This window comes from Enoplosus armatus, chromosome 4, assembly GCF_043641665.1.
Source record: "Enoplosus armatus isolate fEnoArm2 chromosome 4, fEnoArm2.hap1, whole genome shotgun sequence".
Classification (NCBI taxonomy): domain Eukaryota; kingdom Metazoa; phylum Chordata; class Actinopteri; order Centrarchiformes; family Enoplosidae; genus Enoplosus; species Enoplosus armatus.
The window spans coordinates 304,587-328,317 of NC_092183.1; the positions used below are offsets into that span (position 1 = coordinate 304,587).

Below are 23,731 nucleotides of genomic sequence, written 5' to 3' on the forward strand. Positions count from 1 at the left end.
GACAGACTGATCAGCTGCTGCATCCCTGCCTGTCTCACTGCTGCCTGTCTGCCTGACTGATTCTCCACCAGCAGCCTCCAGCTTCTCCATCTGTGTCTCTCTCCCTCTCTGTTTCTCCACCTGTCTGTCTCTCCGCCCGTATCTCCGCCATGGGGAACCGGGGGATGGAGGAGCTCATCCCGCTGGTGAACAAGCTCCAGGACGCCTTCGCCTCCATCGGCCAGAACTCGAGCCTCGACCTGCCGCAGATCGCGGTGGTGGGCGGGCAGAGCGCCGGGAAGAGCTCAGTACTGGAGAACTTCGTGGGCAAGTGAGTCTGTCTGTCTCTCTGTCTGTCTGTCTGAATGTCTGCCTATCTGTCTGTCTGTCTGTCCGGGCCTGTCCGGGCCGAGCCGGGCCGGGCCGGGCATTGACTCCCGACCCCCCTGTCAGAGCGAGCCGCCGGGCTGACTGCAGGCGGCTGACCCGCTGAATATGTTGTGGTTCTAACAGATAAACAGGTTCTTCTAGATTATAATGCACTGCAACAGAACTACAGTCATATATAATATATTTATAACATGATATTATGCGGAGCTTTTAAAAGCTTTTATTCACATTTAAACTTTGAATCTTTTTGGTTTCATATCTATTATATATTTAAATATTATTTATATTTCTGTCATAATGTTTTATTCTGTATTTAAACTTTTGTGTTCCTCTCATTATTTTAGCGAATGTTTCTTTTGCTGTGTGTCAATATTCTTTATAAATAAAGATATTCTAATGAAAGTCTGGGTCAGGTAGCAGCCTGGTGGTCTGAGAGGGATCAGAGGGTAAAAGACTCTGACACACTGAAGGTCAGTGAACAGACCTGGTCTTGGTTTTTGTTCGGACTCTAGCAGCAGCAGCTGAATGAGATGGTTCAGTAAAGACCATCACAGTAGTCTGACCTGCTGGAGCTGAAAGCATGATTAGTTCCTCTGCCTGGACAATAATCCTCTGGTTCTCGCTGTTTTTAAAACGGTAGAACAAAGACTTTGTATCTGATCTGATGTTAAAGTTGAACTCTCCAAGATGTCTGACTTGGTCTTTGGTTTTCAGTAGTCTGGTTTACCGGATGTAGGCTAGGCTAATCACAAGACGATTGTGAGTGGTTTAAAGAAATACAAACAAGCCAGAGGCTTTTTATCTTCGATCCCAGATTGATGAGAGGTTGAGCCAGACCTTCCTCTGAAGTGTGGAGAGGGTCTGGCTATGCAAGACTGAGTTTTCAGAGACAGACTCAAGATGAGTGTTGACTCTCAGCCTTCCTTCTTTGGCTTTGTCTGCATTGAGCTGAAGAAAGTTCAGGAACATCCCGTCATCAGGTAGTTTAATGAGTCTGTGGACAGAGAAGGTAAACCTGTGACAGTCAATGTTATTGTTCTGTATCATTCGTCCTGATGGAAGCAAGTAAATGTTAAATAGAAGAAGATCGAGGATCGAGCCTTGGGGAACTCCACACATCATGTTAGTCCGACCAGATGCATAATGAGACACAATAGTTCCTATCCTGAAGATTTGACTTGAACCACTTTAACACTGAGCCCGAGAGCCCTGCCCAGGGTTCCCAGTCTGTCCAGTAGCATTTTATGGTCAACTGTGTCAAAGGCAGCACTTTGATCTAATAAGACTTGACCTGAAATCTTTATCTTTCGGAACCTTTGATAAGAGCTCAGAACTGTGGTGGAGCCGAAGGGTTAGATGTTGGTCTGAGATCACAGATGTATCCAGATGCCAGTGCGATGACCTGATGATGGAGAGCTCAGGTTTACTGGGTGGTGCTTTCAGTACACATCACTCGATGTCGAAACTAGATCCTGAACCAGGACATCAGGATCAGGTGATGAAGCTGGATCGCCCCCAAGACCCTGATTATGTCAGTTCATACTGCACTTTAAACACCTCCGTCCTCTCAGGCTGCACACAGCCAGAAGACTGTAGACACTACTCAAATAAATCTGTTATTATCAACAGTAAATATTCTCCTAACAGTAGAGCTCAGAGCTGTTTGTAGTAAAGATGTAGATATTATCAAGTCTCTATAAGGAACATGATTGAACGTGTTCTTGTTACTCTTCCATTAGACTGATATAAATGTAGAGAAAGATTTCACTTTTTAGCCTCTTTTAGCTCCTAGTTTTGGTTTTACAACACATTTCCTGTCTGATTCAGTCCAGCTATTTTCAGAATAAAAGCTCTGATGAAGCCACTGAACACGAGCTGCTCAGCAGCAGACAGACTCAGTCAGAGACAAGCTGCTCAACACAGTGCAGCAATGAGCAGTTGAAGAGACAGATGTTTCCCTCAGGAGGTGGAGGAGACCAACAACAGAGCTAACAGAGAGAGAATACTGGACTTGATTCATCAGTTGACACAAACATGACTCCACATGAAGGACCATGTTGCTCTGTGACTGCTGGATGTGGAAATAAGAAACTGTTGGCTGATACAAACTACATTATAAGATCAGATGTTGTGTTTACTGACTGACAAAAATATATGAATGCAGCTTTAACGAGTCATTTTTTGAACTCACAAACAGCCAGTTTTGTTGTTTTGGTTAGTGTGTGCACTGACTCTTCCCCCTCCTCCCCTTCTTCCTCCCCCTCCTCTTCCTGATCCGCCTCCTCCCTCAGACACACATATCAGCATGTTAAATACTAACATTGAAAATATGCAGCACCAAGAGTTGAACCCTGATGAACCCCAGAAGTAATAAGTGACACTGTTAATGTGGACAGTTGGTTCAACTTTTTTATAAGATGATAGCATGACACGTGGTAACTGACTGTAAAAGTTCTGTAGATGAAATGTTTAAAATTCATAAAGTACGTTAAGTGTTTTATTATTCTACAGTATATTATTTTATTATTGATATTACTTATGCATTAACATGGAAGCAGGTTGATGAACTTATTGATTATTGATAAGTAATTTTCTTCTGTCTCTGAGGTCTGTAGTTTGAGTCCTGCTGGAAGCTGACGCCTGATTGGTTGAATATTTTTATCTTCCTCTCACCCTGAGGATCTGAGGATGAGGAGGGTCTCTCTCTGTTCTCTCTGTATTTCTCCTCTCATTGGTCGCTGTTGGTCACATGACTCAGCAGGGTTGAAGCAGCATCGCATGACAGTCACAGCATGATGCGTGTGTGTGTGTGCGCTGACGACATGGGGAATCAGACACTGTAGCTCTCCACCTACACACACACACACACACACTCTGAGGATGTCGTGACGATGTTTCCCTTCAAGCTGCAGTCACTGAAGGGTTATGTAATATAATATAATATAATTTTACAGTAAAATGTTTTATTTCCTCCCCCTCCTTTCCTCCTCCTTCTCTTCCTCCCCCACTTCCTCCTCCTTCTCTTCCCTCTCCTCCTCTTCTTCCTTCTCTTCCTCTTCCTCATCCTCCTGCTCCCTCAGGGACTTCCTCCCCCGTGGTTCAGGTATCGTGACTCGGCGCCCCCTGGTGCTGCAGCTCATCCAATGTCCAACAGGTGAGACACTCGGACTGTAAATAGGTTCATGTTTCCTCTGTGAAACTGGTCATGTGACTGATCATGTGATGTGTATTGATCGATCAGAGTATGCAGAGTTTCTGCACTGTAAAGGGAAGAAGTTCACAGACTTTGATGAAGTCCGTCAGGAGATCGAAGCTGAAACTGATAGAGTCACTGGACAGAACAAAGGGATCAGTCCGGTCCCCATAAACCTGCGAGTTTACTCACCTAACGGTAACACACACACACACACACACACACACACACAGAGCACAGAGTTCTTCTTTATTTTGCTCTCGAAGTGCAGCTTTGATGCATTTCACTTTAAAATGTACAACATTTTTTTCTGGGGGAGCATGTCCCCGAGCCCCCCTAGAGGGTCTGAGGTCATCCCATCACTGTCTTACAAAAACATGTGGAAAACACTGCACAGAGCCCCCCCCCCCCCCCCCCCCTTACTGCTGCTAAGCTATGATTGGACAATCACTGTTTAGGGGCGGGGTTTAGTGACAGTTAACTTGCAGTCCAGGTTGACATCTGTGTGTTCGTGTTGTCAGTGTTGAACTTGACTCTGGTGGATCTCCCTGGGATGACGAAGGTCCCGGTGGGCGACCAGCCGGCCGACATCGAACACCAGATCAGAGAGATGCTCATGCAGTTCGTCACCAAGGACAACTGCCTCCTATTGGCTGTTTCCCCCGCCAACTCTGACCTTGCCAACTCTGACGCTCTGAAGATTGCCAAGGAGGTCGACCCGCAAGGTCAGAGTCCTCGACACCTTCACCTCCATCCTCTACATCTCCACACCGTCTATATCTTATACTTATGTAATCATGAATCAATTACTAAGCAGGTCTACCAGGGCCCAGGCACAGGCCCAGGGACCAGAGGCGTCAGGGGGCCCCTGGGCTTCACCTCCAAAATGTCACTGAAAGAAACAAAACACACGACTACAAAGAGACTCAAAACCACCACAGAGCCACAAAACCACCACAAAGAGACTCAAAACCACAAAAAGAAACACAAAATGATTATATTATTCAGAGGGGGGCCTTTCATGTGGTCCATGCTTGTAATGTAGTTGATGGTTTAAATAAAGCATTTTGAATGTGTGTTCAGGTCTGAGGACCATCGGTGTGATCACCAAACTGGATCTGATGGATGAAGGAACCGACGCCAGAGACATTCTGGAGAACAAACTGCTGCCGCTACGCAGAGGTAGAGACACATTGCACCACAGCAACAGAGAATCCTGCCCTCTGATTGGCTGTCAGGTGTCTATTACATCATACATGTGGACACCTCAACATGGTTCTGTAATCTAACTTTTATTAATTAGCACAAAATCTAGTGTGACAAAAAATAACGATAACCAAAAAAGCAATAACAATAGTTTATTGAAATCAAAGAGGAAGCATCTGTGAAATATATATTTGAGAATAAACAGGTGTCTGACCTCCAGAGGTAAACTGATCCAGAACCTGCAGTCAGGACAGAAAAACCTCGATCACCACGAGTCCTGAACTTTGACTAGAAGAACCTCAGTGCTGATGTGATGTTTCAAAGGTCTCTGGAGACTTGGAGACCAGGACTCGATTTAACTGCAGGAAACTATGAGTCATCCAGGACATCATCAGCATAGTGTTGATAAGATATAAATCCTGAGGACTAGTGAGAGTCCTGAAGGACCAGCTGATGGACCAGGTGTTGCTAACAGATCTGAACTGTGTCAGGTTACATCGGGGTGGTGAACCGCAGTCAGAAGGACATCGATGGGAAGAAAGACATCACAGCAGCTCTGCAGGCCGAGAGGAAGTTCTTCCTGTCACACGCGTCATACCGACACCTGGCCGACCGCATGGGCACCGCCTACCTGCAGAAAGTCCTCAACCAGGTGCACAGACACACGCATGCACACACACACACACTTACACATATAAATATAGGTTTACATTCTAACAGAGGACAGTTGTCCCATTACTATTACTTATATGTTAAGAGATAATTATGTAAAATGACTCAGCATGTTTTATATCAGTATGAAATAACATTACAGCTCATATCACTCTATAGTTCAGGTGTTCACATGTTCTGTAAACAGGCCTGTAAAACCGGATTTAAGCCCCCATGCTATAAGCCAAAACCTACTGTAACCTCTCCCCCCCCCCCCCCCCCCCCCCCACTGTGCATGGCACATACATGGCCCACATACAAATTAACCAAACTCACCATAAAACCAGCATCTGGCCTATATACAACCAGCTGAAACTCACCAAAAAACACCTGGTTGAATATGGCCCAGATGTGGCTCCGTTGTGGCTCAGATGTGACTGCTATTTGGATCAGAACTAAATGTCACACTAAAATGGTGGTCACTAAGTAGGAAGTGGTTTCTTTCATTTCTCTGCTCACTGATCCTCTGTAACCGTAGTAACAGAGCATTTCTCTGTTACCCCTAGCAACTGACCAACCATATCCGAGACACGTTGCCAGGGTTACGCAGCAAACTGCAGAGCCAGCTGCTGTCCATCGAGAAGGAGGTGGAGGAGTACAAGAACTTCAGACCAGACGACCCAGGACGCAAGACCAAGGCCCTGCTGCAGTCAGTACACTAAATACTCACTAAATTCACCATAAATACACAGTAAATACACACTAATACTAACACACAGTAATACCCACACTCAACAAAACCTGACCTGACTGATTGGCAGCACATGAAATAACATGAATTACATCATCACGTGACTCATTTTTCTCAAGAATATTTTTATTGAATTTTAGGAGGAAAAAAAGAAAAGTAAATAAATAAAAGAAGGGGGGTTTAGACTACAAAATTTGATAGGAAATGACACGGCATGACATCATATAACATCACAAGATATCAGACATCACATGGAAGTCACATGACACCACCTCAATGACAAGTTACGTGTGTGTATGTGTGTGTGTGTGTCAGGATGGTGCAGCAGTTTGCGGTGGACTTTGAGAAGCGGATCGAAGGATCTGGAGATCAGGTGGAAACCTACGAGCTGTCAGGAGGCGCAAAGATCAACCGCATCTTCCACGAACGCTTCCCCTTCGAGCTGGTCAAGGTAACACACACACACACACACACACACACACACACACACACACTCTCCCCACTTGTGAATCAAAATGGGATGCAGCCATTGTTGTTGTGGTGATTATTGTTCTGTTATAGCCGAGGTTTTTCTCCTGACACGTCAACATGTCTGCTCTGTGTGTGTGTGCAGTTGGAGAGTGATGAGAAGACTCTTCGTAAAGAGATCAGCTACGCCATCAAGAACATCCACGGAATCAGGTGAGTCTAAAGTCACGTGATAACAGGTGTGTGTTAAACCTAAATGTTCTGGTGTCTGTACTTTTGTACATTGTTTATGAGGTAAAAGAGGCATCACTCTGTGACACTGCTATACAGCTGCACGTGTTTCTATAGTCCCAACAACTGAGGTCTTCTCTCTAGCAGATCGCATCACGTCAGTTTCAGGAGTCACATTCTGTCAGTTCAATTTTCATCCATATCATATCTGTAGCAAATCCCACCGAAAGATGGTCTGACACTTGACTGATGATTTCAGATTCATTACAAATCTCAAAAACCACCATAAGAGCTGGTTACAGAACACAAAACAACAAATATAGCATGTCAGTCACCTTTCCATACGTTTTTAGAATATTACAACCTAGCACGTATTAAGCTAACACTAACTTAAATAAACAAACGGTTAGAAAGACTTATTACAGTTCAAAATTAATTCAAGACACAAACAACCTCTGAATATCACAGTATTATAACAGACACTAACCTTGTGCCTCTTCAGGGGGGGTGCTAATACATCAAACTTTTCACTCAAAGTGCCTTACTTTTGCAGGAACTTCCTGTACATATTCAAAATAAAAGCCCTTCTAAACCAAACAGGAAATAAGACAATATATGCTTAAACAGGCAAGAATACGTAATAAAAGCGACTAAAATATTGTTTAACTGGACTATCTCTTTTCTAGGGCTAAAACATAAAGTGGGTTATTTACAATATCAATAATTTAAACTGATCAACTTTATAGTTCTGATTCAGGACCTTCAGTATTTGGATCAAGAAGTTGTTATATATTAATATGAATATATGTTAATATTTAATCAACAGTTATGTAAATACAGCCTGCCTATTGGATTGGACTCGGTATGAGTACCAAAAACACTTGGGATATCCTTAAATAAAATCTAAATAAAACCTGTGTAGGCCTACTTTTTTTCCACACAGAAAATTGATCATGAGTTGATGAAGAATCAGATCGACAAGGAGAATCGATAATGGCATTGGTATCAATAAAATCTTATCAGTTCCCATTCCTAGTGTTAAGGTAGCTCACCTGTGTTCTCTGTTCAGGACGGGTCTGTTCACACCTGACATGGCGTTTGAGACCATCGTCAAGCGCCTGATCGCTCAGATCAAAGAACCGTGTCAGAAGTGCGTCGACATGGTGATCAGTGAGCTGGTGAACACTGTCAGGCAGTGTACACAGAAGGTACTGGTACTACTACTATTACTGCTACTACTACTGCTACTGCTGAACTCAACTCGGTTTCCTCTTTTAGCTCCTAGTTTTGGTCACATTTACTGTGTAGTCCAGTCTTTGACCTCTGACCTCTGACCTCCCTGTGTTTCCTGTCTGCAGTTGGCTCAGTATCCGATGCTCAGAGAGGAGATGGAGAGAATCGTCACTCAGCATATCAGAGACCGAGAGAGTCGCACCAAAGACCAGGTCTGTCTGCCTGATCTGTCATATGATTCTATTTAAATCCACTTTACGGGTCTGCTGGTTCATTTGCTCTCCTGATGGCTTTAATAGTTTCTGTCGTCGTGTTGATTATATTTGATGGTTATATATGATATATACTTATTCTTCTGTAGATCAACTTTTCTCATTTCATGTTTTCGCTGCTGAGTCAACACGCATGTCGGCATGATTTATTCGCTCATCCTCTTTTGTGTCTTTCGTTTGGGGAAGTTGCTTCTTTAAATGTGCACCTCTTCACATCGATGGAATCATTTTAATGCATTTTTAAACCCTGGACTCTAAAAGCTCATATGTGTTTTAGCAAGATTTCTGCTCATGTTCCAAACTTTCTGCACATTCAAAATTTTTGTGGAATGATTCTTAGAAATCATGTACATCTCAACTATCATCTCACTGAAGCTGACTGAAAACCAGAATACAACACAAAAAACTGATCAAATCTATTAGAGAATGTCGATAAAAAGTCACTATTTCACGCATAACCCTCCTCAAAACCAATGAGGCAAAAACACGCTGTAGGCCACAGAAGCAACCAAGATGGCGGAAACACCTCCACAAGCCACCTTAATCGTGATGACTGAACTTCAGGGAATTAAGACTGTCCATGAGAGCCTGGCTACAGACCCCTCTGGTGTAAAAAAAAAAGAAGAAAAAAAAAGGAGTACATGCTCTGAATGAGACAGTGAAAAATCTGGGCGGCAGGATTACCGAGGCAGAATCGAGAATATCCAAACTGGAAGACGAAGAGGCAAAAAGGGCCTGAGCAGTGAATGACCTGATGAGACAGAATCACACACTTAAGGAGAATGTAAGGGTGCTGGGATGCCTTCATAAAAACCCTGCTGTCAGAGGCATTAGATATTAATGTTGATGACTGGTATGAAGTTGACAGGATTCACCGGGTGGGTCCCCGACCAGGCGATAACTCCAGGACAAGACACGTCATTGTCCGAGGCCAAGGCAGCAGTATTAACCGCGTTTTCTATAAGATTTTGAATAGATCTTACTGAACTCCTTCCAAATTAGCAAGACTCAAACTTAGAAATAATGATATGTGATACGAAAGTGGGAACTTTGGTTCATATGTCATATGAGTGTGACAAAACAGACAGTATGTGGGATGAAATAATTTCTGTCCTGAATAAGATGTCTGAAATACAACTGAGTAAAACTCCATCATTATGTCTCTTGGGATTATTACCCGACAATGTTGCCCAACTGTTGGATAAAAACGCTTGGTGCTACCTTCTTGAGCATGTTGTGTATTTGGACCAGGCATACAATGTTTGTGCTTTGTCGATCACCTAGGCGTGTTTTGTTTTGTTTTTTTCTCTCACTCTGTGTTTTGTGTTGGTTGGAGATTTGTATTCTGTGGCTGGACTGCAGACAGACAGGACAGACTGTAACTGTCATTTCACTGTAAATGTCTGACCAAAAACATTCATTAAACATGTTAAGAATGAGAATGTTAAAGCCTCTAAATCTGGAAACTGAAGCTTTAAGATGTACACACGACCGTCACACATGACCGTCGAAATCACAAGAAGTCACATGTTGAACATGAAGGGAAACTAACAGCTCCCACCTTGAGCCACACTGTTTTATTCTTGTGCTTGTTAAAGTAGATCAGCACTCGATGCTAACAGTGTGAGCAGTAGTGACCCACATACGTATTCAAATCACTGACCACAGACACACACACACACACACACACAGAAACAAAGGCTGATTTAGACTTTAGACTGATTTATTCAAATGGACAGTAGAAGTAATGATCACCTGTCTGTCTGCTTGCCTGCCTGTCTGTCTCTTCAGGTGATGCTGCTGATTGATATTGAGTTGGCCTACATGAACACAAACCATGAAGACTTCATCGGCTTTGCCAAGTAAGAACGTCTGAACACACACGCGTTTCTTACAGAGTGAGAAGAGAAATCAAAACTATAAACATAAAACTACAGATGAAGACAAGAGAAAGGGACCATTCTGGTGCAAAGACTCACCTGCATGGACACATCTGGTTACATCTGGACTTACAAGATTAAAATCACCTGAAGCACCTGAACACAGCTGGTCAGCTGTTTGATAAAGCCCCATCTCAAGATAAGAATCCTGGACTTCCTTTGTTCAGTCTGTTTGTTAAGGCTACATATGAACGTATTCAGGAATAAAATGTCACTAAAGTTGTTAAATAGTCATTGGACACACGACAACACACCTGTCTGTCTGTCTGTCTGTCTGTCAGTGCCCAGCAGAAGAGCAGTCAGATGAACAAGAAGAAAGCAGCAGGTAACCAGGTGAGTCACTACAGGTAACCGGGCGGGGGGGGGGGGGCTCTTTGTTCATTTGTTCCCCACACTGTTCTTCTCACTCTGTCTCACCGTCCCTCTCTCTGTTGCCGTGGCAACCAGGACGAGATCATGGTGAGTTGTTCACAGTGTGTGGTGTATGTGTGTCTGTGTGGTGTGTGTGTGTCTGTGTGTCTGTGGTGCATGTGTGTGTGGTGTGTGTCTCTGTGGTGTGTGTGTGTGTGTGTGTGTCTGTCTCTGTGGTGTGTGTGTGTGTCTGTGTGTGTGTTTGTGTGTGTGTGGTGTGTCTGTGTGTGTGTGTGTGTGGTCTATAATCAGACGTCATCGTTCTTCTCGTGAAGAGTCGTAATTTCATTTCGGTCTTGGAACTCATTTCGTCGCTGAATGATTTCATTAATATAATTTTTTATCGACACGCTGGAGGAAAAACACGAGCTAAACGTCTAAACGTCTGTGGATGACGGACAGGCATCTCAAAAGACACCGCTGGATAATTTTGCTTTATTCCAGGATCTGGATCCAAGGAGCCTCCGGTGAGTTCACCTCTGCCATCAGAATGAAACTGTAGCCTCATCTATGACCAACAGTGACCACTAGACTGAACGTGTTCATATTATGTTGTTTTTCACCCGTGTGGACCAGAGTACATTCATCAGGGCTGCAGAGAGACTGGCTGCCAACAGAGGAATCAAATGCGTCTCTGTTGTCTGCATTTAGAACGAGTGGTCCTGCTGTCTCTGCCGTCGGGATTGAGACCTGCAACACAATCTACTGCAATGAATTGAATCTGAGTGCCCAGCAGCGGTCCTGAATGGAGAGCACTGCCCCAGGCTTTGAAGAACAGTGGCAGTTTCCCAACTGTTTGTTCTACTGGATGTGACGCACATTTTAACGCTGTCGTCTGAACATAGTACGTCTAATTTCCACAACGAGAGGGGCTCCGTGCTCAAGGCCCTTGTGGATGCAAACCTGAGATTCATCTACGTGGATGTGGGCACCAACGGCAGAGTCAGTGATGGTGGTGTAGGGAACAAGAGCAACCTTAGGACAGCTCTCCAGAGAGGGACCCTCCAGCTACTAGACCCGAAACCTCCAGCCATCCAGGACCACACCTGTGCCTCATGTGGAAGTAGCTGATGAAGCATTTGCCCTGAGGACAAATGCAGTGAAGCAGAGAGACCAGAGACCAGAACTGCAGTTGTTCGTATTACCCTGACACCACAGCAGCAAAGGAGGTCAGGGAGGAGTTCAAGAACTGCTTCAACAGTGGGGGCTCAAACCTGAACCACTGAAGAGTCCTGGAACCTTTGTAAATCATGTGAATATGAAACATGAGTTTGAATAAAAACAGTATCGACTATAAACTTTGTTTGTTCTTTCTGTGTTGAACGCTGCTCTGCTGATGAACTGACACCTGTTTCACTGTCATGTAATAAATAAATTAGAATACAATGTCTTAATAAATAACAAATAACATACAAAGAAGATGAAACCTTTTGACGCAACAGAACCACATCTGACGGGGGGACAGATGTGGTCCTGGTCCTTGCTGCTCCACTCAGTCAACTTTACGTTTCACTTGTTACCCAAATCATTAAAAAGGTGTTTCAACAAAACCTGCTGGATCTCAGCTTTGCAGAGCTCCCTGTTTGAAATGTCCATCAGAGTTTCAGCATCAAATGACCAAAGTGTCAGGGGGGTCAACTACCGCTGGCTGCTGCCGTATGTAAGTCTGCTACTATAAATGTCCATCTATAAATGCATCATTCTCTTTATTATCATCTGCTCTTCTTTCCTTGTGTTGGTGCTTCAGGGGTTGTCAAGCTGGAGTTTCTGGTACTTGGACCGCGGTAGGCACCGGTGTCCCGGTGATCCTGTTTGCCCTGTTCCTCCTATAAAGTATATAAAATGAAGTGTTCAGTGGTGGCTGTGTCGGGATTATGTCCAGAAAGGGCTTTGAGTTCAAATACTGGTGTAAACACCCCCATAAAGGGTCTGAGATGTTCTCTCTCCAAACTACAGCTGTTGGCAGTTTGAGAAAAGAGACTACTACAATACTCCTCAGGTGTATTTACACCAGGGTTTGAATATATCTCCAAACCCTCTCTAGAGGGACGCCAGGAATGTGGCCCATCTGCAGAGATGTAGTCGGGGCAGAACAGGGTTGTGCTCCATGTAGTCCTGGTTTGGTCCTGCTTTAAAGATATCGCTCAGGAACTGAATCCCACTGAATTGGAACCAGCGTGGCACATTTACAGTATCAGTCCCAACACCAGATCCCTGTGAGCTTTCCACTTTCTTGGCCTCCCGGTTCAAGATGGTCCTCATGTTGTGGAACTTTCTGTGTCTCCACATTAAAATGTCTAAAAACAAAACAGACCTATGTTATATATTTTGTTGAGTTGTGGATTTAAATTATCCAAAATGTTTCCAACGTTCAAACAAATCCATCATTTTATTCAAGCTAACGTTAGTTAACATTTCGTTTTTGAATACTTTATCACTCATCAGAACATTTGTAAATTCTTGTTTCAAGCAGCCAGTAATGGTTGTAGGTGATGCCTCGCTCATCCTGTCGTAGAGTAGCAAGTTCATCCGCGTCTCTGCCCCCCTTTCTGTAACAGGTTTCATCCCTCAGGTCCCAAAGGAATCTCCGAGAGGAGGATCTTAATAATGTACCGTTACAGATGACGACGACAGCAGCAGATTTCAGAAGATTATCTAACAACAACAGACAGCAAACGTTAGCTAAACTTGCCGTTGTCGAGTCAAAATGGATCAGTTGAAATTGTTCCACATCAACGGTAGTATGACGTCATCATCTGACGTGTTATCCGCATTTTGATTGGCTGTTGTGTGAAACTGTTGCGGCTTTTTAGGGTAAGCAACTCGACTGCAACTTACTGATATATGAGATCCAATCATAGCTCAGCTTTCTACGGTTTAGAATCCAGACGATAATTATTGGTCTGATTATTGATGTGGTGTTCACTTATGTGTGTGTGTGTGTGTGTGTGTGTGTGTGTGTGTATGTGTGTGTGTGTGTGTGTGTGTGTGTGTGTGTGTGTTCGTATTGTTTGTGTTTATTGTTGTCATGATGTTTAGCTCACTGAGACTTTTACCTGTTAAATAAAAAACACATATATATATATATATACATAAATGTACATATATATGTATATATATAATTTCCCCCCAGGGATCAATAAAGTATTTCTGATTCTGATATATTTATACACCTATACACCTGTGTGTGTGTGTGTGTGTGTGTGTGTGTGTGTGTGTGCAGGTAATCCGTAAAGGCTGGCTGACCATCAACAACATCAGCATCATGAAGGGAGGAGCTAAAGAGTACTGGTTCGTCCTGACTGCTGAGACCCTGTCCTGGTACAAAGATGATGAGGTAACACTCACTCATATAAAGCTAGCTAGTTACAGCTAACGTTAGCTACAGCTAGCTAACGTTAGCTGTAGTCGAACAAACATGAACGGTCAATTTGTGTGAATGTCACAACTGAAGAGTCGGCTCTCAGCAGACATTATTAATGTTGTTATTGTTGTTGTTGTTGTTGTTGTTGTTGTTGTTGTCCCCCCTGCAGGAGAAGGAGAAGAAGTACATGTTGCCTGTGGACAACCTGAAGCTCAAAGACATCGAGAAGAGCTTCATGTCCAGCAAACACATCTTTGCCCTGTTCAACACTGAACACAGGTGTGTGTGTGTGTGTGAGGGAGTGGACATGTATTACTCATGTTGTGGGGACACACATCCATTTACACAGTGACATAGTGGGTACTCACCTTCCTTTTTGTCTGTGTGTGTGTAGTTGGTTAATAAACGCAGCGTCATGTTTCTGTCTAATTCTTCACTTTCAACATTTAATCAAATAAAAACCGAAATGTTTCAGGAACGTGTACAAAGACTACCGTCAGCTGGAATTGGCCAGTGAGTCTCTGGAGGAGGTGGACAGCTGGAAGGCTTCTTTCCTACGAGCTGGAGTGTACCCTGAACGCACCGTGGTACAACTCATTACTACTGCAGTATTACTACATTAATACTGCCATACTACATTATTACAAACTATGAATAATATTTCCTCTCCGTCCTCCTGCAGGACAAAGACAAGGTGAGCTCCTCTCTTCTTATAAACTCATAGGTGTTTCCATTATTTTGTCCACCCCATTACATCAATGAGGGTCTGTGTTTATGTGTGTGTAGTTAATTGGCGGCCATGTTTGTGCAGGTGGAGGTGGAGGAGACAAGCGGAGACGGGCACATCCACAGTCTGGACCCTCAGCTGGAGCGACAGGTGGAGATCGTCAGGAACCTGGTGGACTCGTACCTGTCCATCATCCACCGCACCGTCAGAGACCTCATCCCCAAGACCATCATGCACCTGATGGTCAACAACGTACGACAAACACACAGATACACACACACAGGAAGTGATGTAATGAGTCACGTGATCTTCTCTCTGCTCCTCAGACGAAGGAGTACATCCACTCTGACCTGCTGGCTCAACTTTACTCCTGTGGAGACCAAAACACCCTGATGGAGGAGTCCCAGGAACAGGTAAGACAGAGAGACAGACAGGTGGACTGAGAGAGAGACAGGTGGACTGAGAGAGAGACAGGTGGACTGAGAGAAGGACAGGTGGACAGAAAGGGAGACAGGTGGACTGAGAGAGAGACAGGTGGACTGAGAAAGAGAGAGAGAGAGTGTCTGCTATTGAAATGGTTCTGCTCGTGTGAGAGTCGCCTAAATTAAAGCATGTCGTGTGCCAATGTTGATGGCTTCAGTTATATCGTGTTTGCGACTTCTGGATCATGAAATGTTTTGGTTGAGGGACATTTGATTTGGTCCTACCCTGAGGCCGGAGAGCAGACCGGCTCGGGCTCAGAACAGACGGGTCTGTCTCAACTGTCAAAGTCAGAGCTCAAATAATCGAAGATGATGATTAAGTCAGAAATGTTTCTCCATATACTAATTGTATGTGTTTTTGTAGTGATATGTTCTTACTTTTCCATGGGTGATTTAAAGTGATGTGAAAAGAGCTTCTTTGTTCAAACTGATGCAATAAAAAACCTAGATGTGACTTTTGTGACTCTGAGAATGAACGTGGCTGGAAGAAGGAGTGGCCTGGGGAAGTCTTTCTTATAAGGTGTCTGTGGTTCGTGTGCTTTTCCCTAAAAGCTTTAGTCCCTGTTCTGTTGAGGTAGAAGAAATAATGTGTGGCCACATCTTAAAAGTCAAAGTACAATATGAAAATGTGAAAATGTTTTTTGTGAAAGTTTATGCTCCAGTTTTGAGCATTGAAAGAATGAGATTTTTAAACATTTTGTGTGATGTTATTCATACCTGTACTGATGACTTTTGTCACCCTGCTGCTTCTGCTGACTCAAGCATCTAATTGAAACGTACGAGTTGAAAGATGTTTGGAGAGGTTTTAAAAGGAATGACAGGCAGTACACCTGGAGTCACTCCCAGGACAATTTGTTTCTCTGGCCAGACTTGATCGTTTTTATTGTTTTAAGCATCATTTTGGTATTTTTAAAACATGTCAGATAGTTCCTGTTGGTTTGTCTGAACATTGCCTTGTTCAGTGCTCCTTTTATATTAAAAATGTTAAGATATACAGTGCATTTTAATAATGCTCTTTCACATGATAAAGCTTTTTCATTTTTATGGTTTTCACATAGGAAAAACAAATCTTCCTTTTCTTCAGTGTAGCAATGGTGGGATATTGGGACGAGTCAAATAATGTACTGTCAGCAGTACACTCGTAATGTCACCAAGCACATTACCCTTAAATCTAAAAAGGCTGCCTTAGCCAACCTGTTGGCCATTACAGCACAGGGTGCCTCTGGTCCACTCCCAGTTCATGAATGTTTCTTAAATGGATGCTCCCTTGCAGTTTTTCTTTAATTTGGAGCGAAAGAATGGTCAGAGAAGGATCATTCATTCTTCACGCTCTGAAAATTGATCCACAATAACGGAAACCCCTGAGATTCGGAGACATGCCACCCTCTTCTACAAAGACCTCTTCAAGAGAGAATATGTGGAGGATTAGCTACCACTGAGCTGTAGGGGGGCAGTTATCACCTTGCTACCAAAGAAGGGATCTACAAGATCTGAAGAACTGGAGACCTATATCTCTGCTGTGTGGGGACTATAAAATCCTCTCTAAAGTTTTAGCCTCTAGACTCAAGAGAGGTGATGAGTAAGGTCATCCATGTTGACCAGACTTATTGTGTGCCTGGCAGGTTAATTAGAGATAATATCACTTTAATTCAGCATGTTTGGTTTGGTTTCATGTCTCTGTCTCATTGGGAATAGATACTGGTCTAATTTCCGTAGACCAGGAAAAGACTTTTGACCAGGTTGAATATCAATATCTGTGGCGGACGCTAAATGCTTTTGGTTTCAGCCCAGGTTTCATAGCCAAGATCCAGGTACTGTACTGTGATATTGCAAGTATGCTAAAAATTAATGGTGGTTTGGCTGCGCCTTTTAGTGTACAGAGGGGGGTACAGCAGGGATGCTCTCTTTCTGGGGTGATGTATTCCCTCGCTATTGAGTGTCTGCTTCACAAACTCAGGAAAGAACTCTCAGGTGTTTGTTTTCCAGGTTGTGCTTCAGCTGTTAAAATTTCAGCATATGCAGACAATGTCATGGCAATAATCAACAAACGAAGGGATATCCGTATTTTGGAGGGGAATGTAGGTCTCTGCAAAGGTGAACTGGAACAAAAGTGAAGCTGTGATGGTAGGAAAAAGGTTGCTGGATAAGTTAGTTCTAGGGCTAACTTGGAATAAGGGAGGGATAAAGTACTTGGGATTGTTTCTAGGTGATGATTCTGTGTTAGGAAAGAACTGGGAGAACACTGGGAGAAAAAATAGAAGGCCGCCTTAAAAAGTGGAAGTGGCTCTTACACTTGTAATTAACAACCTAGTGTCCTCTTCTTTATGGCACAGATTAGCGTGGATGCCCCTTCAAGATTGTTTTCAAAAATTCAAGCCGTTTTGATTGATTTCTTTTGGGATAGATTGCATTGGATTACATCAAACGGAGTGTTTAGAGTTACTTTTACATACATTTACCTCATTATTAGTATGAATATCCAACAGTGTAACATTATATACAGTGTATATGACAGAAAATAAGGAAAAGCATAATTGATCCTCTTTAAAGATGGTTGTATAGTTGTGTAAACGGCTTATTGAAAGATTGATAGAATAAAGTTACTTTTAAAAATCAAATCTCTCTCTCTCTCTCTTTGTCTCTCACCCAGGCTCAGCACCGTGATGAGATGTTGAGGATGTATCACGCTCTGCGTGAAGGCCTCAGCATCATCGGTGACATCAGCACCTCCACCTTCACCACGGCGATGCCACCACCTGTCGATGACTCCTGGCTGCAGGTGACGGGGATGCCGTCGGGACGCAGGTAACTTAGCAACGAGTCAGCTGTTACAGATATGGTATGTATGATCAGCATCACTGAATCAGTCTGCTGGTCTCTACAGGTCTCCCATGTCCAGTCCGACCCCCCAGCGTCGTGCCCCTCCTGGACCTCCTCGTCCAGGTGGTCGTGCTGCCCCCGGCCCTCCATCTCGTCCTGCGGTGTCACCTGACCCTGGACCCCCGCCCTCCGTCCCCTCCCGACCCAACAGAGCGCCCCCACCTGGAGTCCCCAGGTATACACACACACACACACACACAAACACACACACACACACACACTCTCTCTCCTGGTAGCAGCAGCTTTGTGGCATCCTATAGAGACGAGGTGTATCGTCTGTCTGTTTCTGTCCTCCTGTTTTATTCACATTTTCAATTTGTGCATAAAAAAAACTGCAAAGGCGAGTTTCCTGTCTGAGTGTAAAGTTGTTAGAGGATGAAACCAGAAACAGACTCGATGAATAACTGAAGCTGTGACTGAAAGTGAAGAGCTGGAAACAGCGATGAGGAGGCTGTGACCTGCATCACAGCACAGATGTCATGTTTCCATCATGTTCTCCACACGGTTCTCCATCGTCTGAGCTTCCACTGGAGCTTTTTAATGACGTCATCTCGTCGCGTCCTCTTCTTCTTCTGTGGTGGTTTAATGGCAGTGACTGGAGAATTAGCTCCACCAGCTGTTTATTAGCTCCACCAGCTGTTTATTAGCTCCACCAGCTGGTTATTAGCTCCACCAGTTGTTTATTAGCTCCACCAGCTGTTTATTAGTTCCACCAGCTGGTTATCTCCTTCAACCAGTGAACAAGCAGCAGGTCATGTTTTGTTTTCATGAATTTATAGAAGTTCAGTTAGACTTAAACAAAGCTCCATTTGAATGAAATTTTCAGTTCTATTCATATAAATCACAACAGAAGTCATCTCATGACACTTTACATATAGTCTAGACCAGACTCTATTATATTATTACAGAGACCAGTTCAGTTACAGTTCCCACCAGGAGCAAGGAAACACTTCCTTTAACCTCGAACAGAACCAGACTCTGGATGGCGGGTCTTCTGCCTCGACTGGTTGGGTAAAGTGATGATGATAAAGACTTGGATCAGAATCAGAAATAATTTATTGATCCCCGGGGGGAAATTGTACAATGCAAAGTGACCTAAACCAGCTGGTTTCACTGCTGAATTAGTGTGGAATGCAAAACTGTGTGATGCTGGAAAATTATGTTTACTGGCAGATATCGACAGATCAAAGACTAATAATAAAATAATAACTTGATCAGGACATTTTCTGACATGTTTCATGTTTTAATGAGTGAGACGCCAACTTTAATCTGTAATTCCCCACACTGTATTGTGACCTGAATGCAGCATGAATGTGGTTCCAGATGTTTCCAGGTGTTCAGTGTTCAGATCAGTGTGGTGAAGACTTTGCTGTGTCCAGTTTGGTTCAACACACACCGAGGTACATTAGCTTCAGCTCTCATTCTCACGTCCATCAAAAAGTTGGAAAATGAAATAAAAATAAACAATTTAACTTAATGAATAAGCTTCTGCAGGTTCCAACTGAAAAAATACAGTGAAAGCTGTTTCTGACTCAGAAACTGGACACAGAAATGATCTGAAAAACCACACAGTGTTTATTAGACCAGACTTCATGAAAAAAGCGAATTTTGTGGTTAGAGTTTCTTCTTTGTTGATGCTGTAGATAGAAAGCAGCGATCCACAAACAACCTGCGCAGACATGGAAAAGAAAGACTGGTCTTTCTTTCTTTCTTCCTCTAGTCCTCCCTCGGCACAGTCTTCTTTTCTTCATCCTCAGACTTCATCACTCCTCCATCTTTAAACACAAGCCGCCCAGTTAACATTAAAGGATCAGTCCCATATTTTGGGAAATCTGCATCCTGTGAGTGCAGCACAAAGAGAGGTCCAGGATGTGTTTAGCCTAGCTTAGCACAAAGACTGGATACAGGGGGAAACCGTTAGCCTAGTTCCATCAAATATGAAAAATACGTCTTTTAACAACTTCAAAATTCATTCCAGGCAGTTCCAACTACACTGCAAAAAGTAGTTTTTGTCTGATATCGAGTTCTAAAAGTTAGTTAAGTGAAAGTGCAGTGAGAACATTCAATTTTCTTCTTTCAAAAACTTTCTAGAAGTGAGCATCTTTATCTTCCCACCCAGCAGGATGTTGTTGAAAAGACGTCTTTGCCCGACATCTAAACTACGTTGTGATTTATGAAAAATAGAAAAATAAAAGTCACCCTTAAGTCAAGAAGATTCTCAAAAAAGTTGATTTGTATTAAAAGAAATTTAAATATTTTCACTGCACTGGCAGATTATTTTCATTTGTTTTAAGAAAATACAACTTATAGCTCAGTAAAATACAAAAATTGTTGATATGATGGTATAATGTTGACGTTTGCAGTATAAAGTCCTGTCACATCAGAAAGTGGTACAAAATGAATCTGCATATTTTTGTAGTGCTCTAGAACAAGAAACAAGACGCAATAAGGCCGATTGTTGCAAAAGAGTTAAAAAGAAAAACAATCACACCTACCTAACCTAGTTAGAGCTTGTTAGCTCTGTCGCTATCAGGACACCAAGTCTCCACAGTGTATTAACAGCTGTATCTGTGTGTAAACCAGGTCTCTGTTGTTGTTGTTGTTGTTGTTGTTTACACTTTGACAGAGGAGCTTCAATAAAACTGGACACTGACACACAGCTAATAAGCTACGTTAGCTTCCTCCATGTTGATTTTAAATGGTGTGACTGGGCCTTAAAACTACCATCAACAAAACCCCACTGACTCTTGGATTTAAAGGCTTCCTAGCTAACAGGACAGTTTTTAGTTGCTGGAAGGTGTCTTTTTTCGTAGGCTAGCACTTTCCCTCTGCTTCCAGTCTTTGAGCTAAGCTAGGCTAAACAGGCCCTGGGCCATCTCTGCACTTGATACACAGATTAACTGATATCAGTATTTCAAGAACCTGTCTTTCACCATGAACCTCTTTACGTCCACCTGGAGCCATGTCTGTCTGTCTGTCTACCTGTCTCCCTTGTCCGTCTGCCTGTCTCTCTACCTGTCTCTCTTGTCTGTCTACCTGTCTCTCTTGTCCGTCTGCCTGTCTCTCTTGTCTGTCTGTCTACCTGTCTCTCCTGTCTGTCTGTCTGTTTGTCTCTGTTTGTGTGATCCTGTTCTAACAGTACCTTATAAGGGTAAACAGGAAGCTCTCAGGTGTGTCAGTGTCCTGCAGGTAGCGCCGCCCCCCTCATATTGACCATATATGGTTATTCTTTCAGAATCTCTATCAGTGACCAGTGAGGAGTTCACCAATGGTACGTCAGCTGTCTGTGTGATGTCACTGTCTCTCACCAACACTGTGTGTGCCTCATCGTCCAATCAGATAGCTGTCTCTGCCATGTGACCCCGCCCACTCCCCCAGCATCACAATTAGCTGTGTGATTGACACCTCCATCGACCTGTTACTGACTGTCTGTCTCTGTCTGTTGTTTGTACTTGTTTTTGTTGTGTTGTCTCCAGTCGGAGGGCTCCTGCATCTCCATCCCGACCCTCCAGACCAGACTCTGACTCCTCCCTCTAACAAACACACACACATTAAACACACACTCACATGAGGATCCAGCCGGATTAAACATGTTTCAGCCTTGTTCACAAATGTATCACAAGTGGTTTTGGAGCACAAACAGACTGTTAACACATCAGGACCAACTCCTGCTGTTTCCAGACGGTTCTGACTGGTTCTAAAAGCTTCCTACTCATTTCACTGGGTGCCAGCTGGTGACAACAAGTTTCTACTGGTTCCAACTAGGTTCAACTCGTTCATACTGGTTTAAGATGGGCCCAACTGTTCCCTACTGGTTTTATCTGGGTACAGCTTGTTCTTAGTGGTTTCAGCTTGGTCCAACTGGTCCCTTCTGGTTTCAGCTGGTTAATACTGGTTTCTACTGCTTTTTACTGGTTCCAACATGTTTCCATTGATGCCAGCTATTTCCAACTGGTTCCTACTGGTTCCAGCTGGTTCTAAGGAGTTCTAACTGATTCCAATTGGTTCTTGCTTGTTTCAATGAATCCCAACAAGCTTCTAATTGTTCCAACTGGTTCCAGTAAGCATTGACTGGTTACAATAAGTTCCAGTCAGTACTAAGGTTTGGACTGCTTTCAACATGTTCCTACTTGGTTCAATTGGTTTACACGAGTGCCAACTGGTTCCAACATATTCCTACTGGTTCCAGCTGGTTCCAACATGTTTCTTCTGGTTACCTTTGGTTCCTACTGGTATCTCCAGGTTCCAGCTGGTTCCTACTGGTATACTGTCCTCTACAGCTGTAACACAAGTGCATGTTGTGTTTGCTCAGGTCTATATCACTGCAGTTATCTGTTCTGTCAGTCAGAGAGGCGTTCACAGTAGAGATACTCAAAGATATTCCTGCCCTCTTTCTGGACTTTGTCTCCAGGTATTTGATCAAGCAGGTAATTTCAAGCATTGATGTCACATGTCCAATGTAGCTTAACTTGATTGGCTGGATGTTGGTTTGATTTCAGACAGAATCAATTGCTTATCCTTGGTATCGTGTTCCTTATTTAATCTGAAAAAAATTAGTTACAGAATATCTATGCAAAGAAATTCAGTGCTGGAAATTAAATCTCAAAATGTGGTGGAACAGATTTGCTTCTGTAAATGTCATTCTGGCAGTGAGGAGGCAGAAGTTATGACGGCATCAATTTCACTGTAGGGAAAACTAATCAGCGTAAAGATAAATATAAATATTTGTCACACCAGAGATTCTACTCTGAACTATGACTCTACTGGACTCTGACATATTCTGTTCTAATGTACTTTACTACCCTGATGTATCCATTCTCCTCGACCGACCTCTGTTCTCCTAACTGGCTCCAGTCTGCTCTGACTGGTTCAAACCGTTTCCATCTGGTTCTAAAAGGTTCTAACCATCTCTGGCTACTTCCAACTGGTTGAAACCAGTTCAGACTAACTGGTTCCAATTGGCTCTAACTATTTCCATTTGATTCCAAATGGCTTCAATTGGTTTCAACTGGTTACAACCTGTTCAGACTGGTTTGAATTGGTTCTTCGTTGTTTGAACAGAGAACTGGTCGTCTTTGATATGAATTTTGACTTTTTTGGTTGCTATATCAGACTGGTTTCCACTGGTTCCCACAGGTACCAGCACAGTATTGTTCATCCGTTGACATGACCTTTGACCCTTGAACCCTACTGCCTGTTTATTTTTCTGTTGATTCATTGTTGTTCTTTTCTTTTCTCCTTCTTCATGTTTGTTTTTTGTCATTTCCTCCCCAGTCGCCCCAGTAAAGGTAGCCCCGCCCACGGAGAGAGCCCCCAGTCTTCTATTGAGGGTTAACCTGATCCGAGTGTGTGTTTGTGTCTCTACTGAACTGTTCTCCTGGTCTCTATTGATGCTGTGTTACTGTGAACCGTACTAGTAATAATAATAATAATCATCATAATGATATTGATTATCAGCACATTATGACTATATAGCAAATGATCAGCAAAATGCTACTGCAATATTGAGTGTATTGATATGTCGTCCAGCTGTCTGTCTGCACAGGAGAGTGA

General features: G+C 43.2%; 1 protein-coding gene across 1 annotated transcript; it reads left to right on the plus strand.

Moving 5' to 3' along the window:
* Positions 1-149: 149 nt before the first annotated feature.
* On the plus strand, positions 150-23,513 carry LOC139284428 (dynamin-1-like). Its single transcript, XM_070904695.1, has 23 exons — positions 150-310; positions 3,450-3,523; positions 3,611-3,760; positions 4,084-4,287; positions 4,646-4,744; positions 5,260-5,420; positions 5,986-6,128; positions 6,486-6,621; positions 6,784-6,851; positions 7,939-8,077; positions 8,228-8,314; positions 10,166-10,236; positions 10,596-10,647; positions 10,762-10,773; positions 13,949-14,062; positions 14,259-14,368; positions 14,565-14,676; positions 14,772-14,783; positions 14,901-15,068; positions 15,143-15,229; positions 17,949-18,103; positions 18,183-18,353; positions 23,453-23,513. The coding sequence occupies exons 1-23, from the start codon at positions 150-152 to the stop codon at positions 23,511-23,513; spliced, it is 2,547 nt and encodes an 848-aa protein (XP_070760796.1).
* The last annotated feature ends 218 nt before the right edge of the window (positions 23,514-23,731 follow it).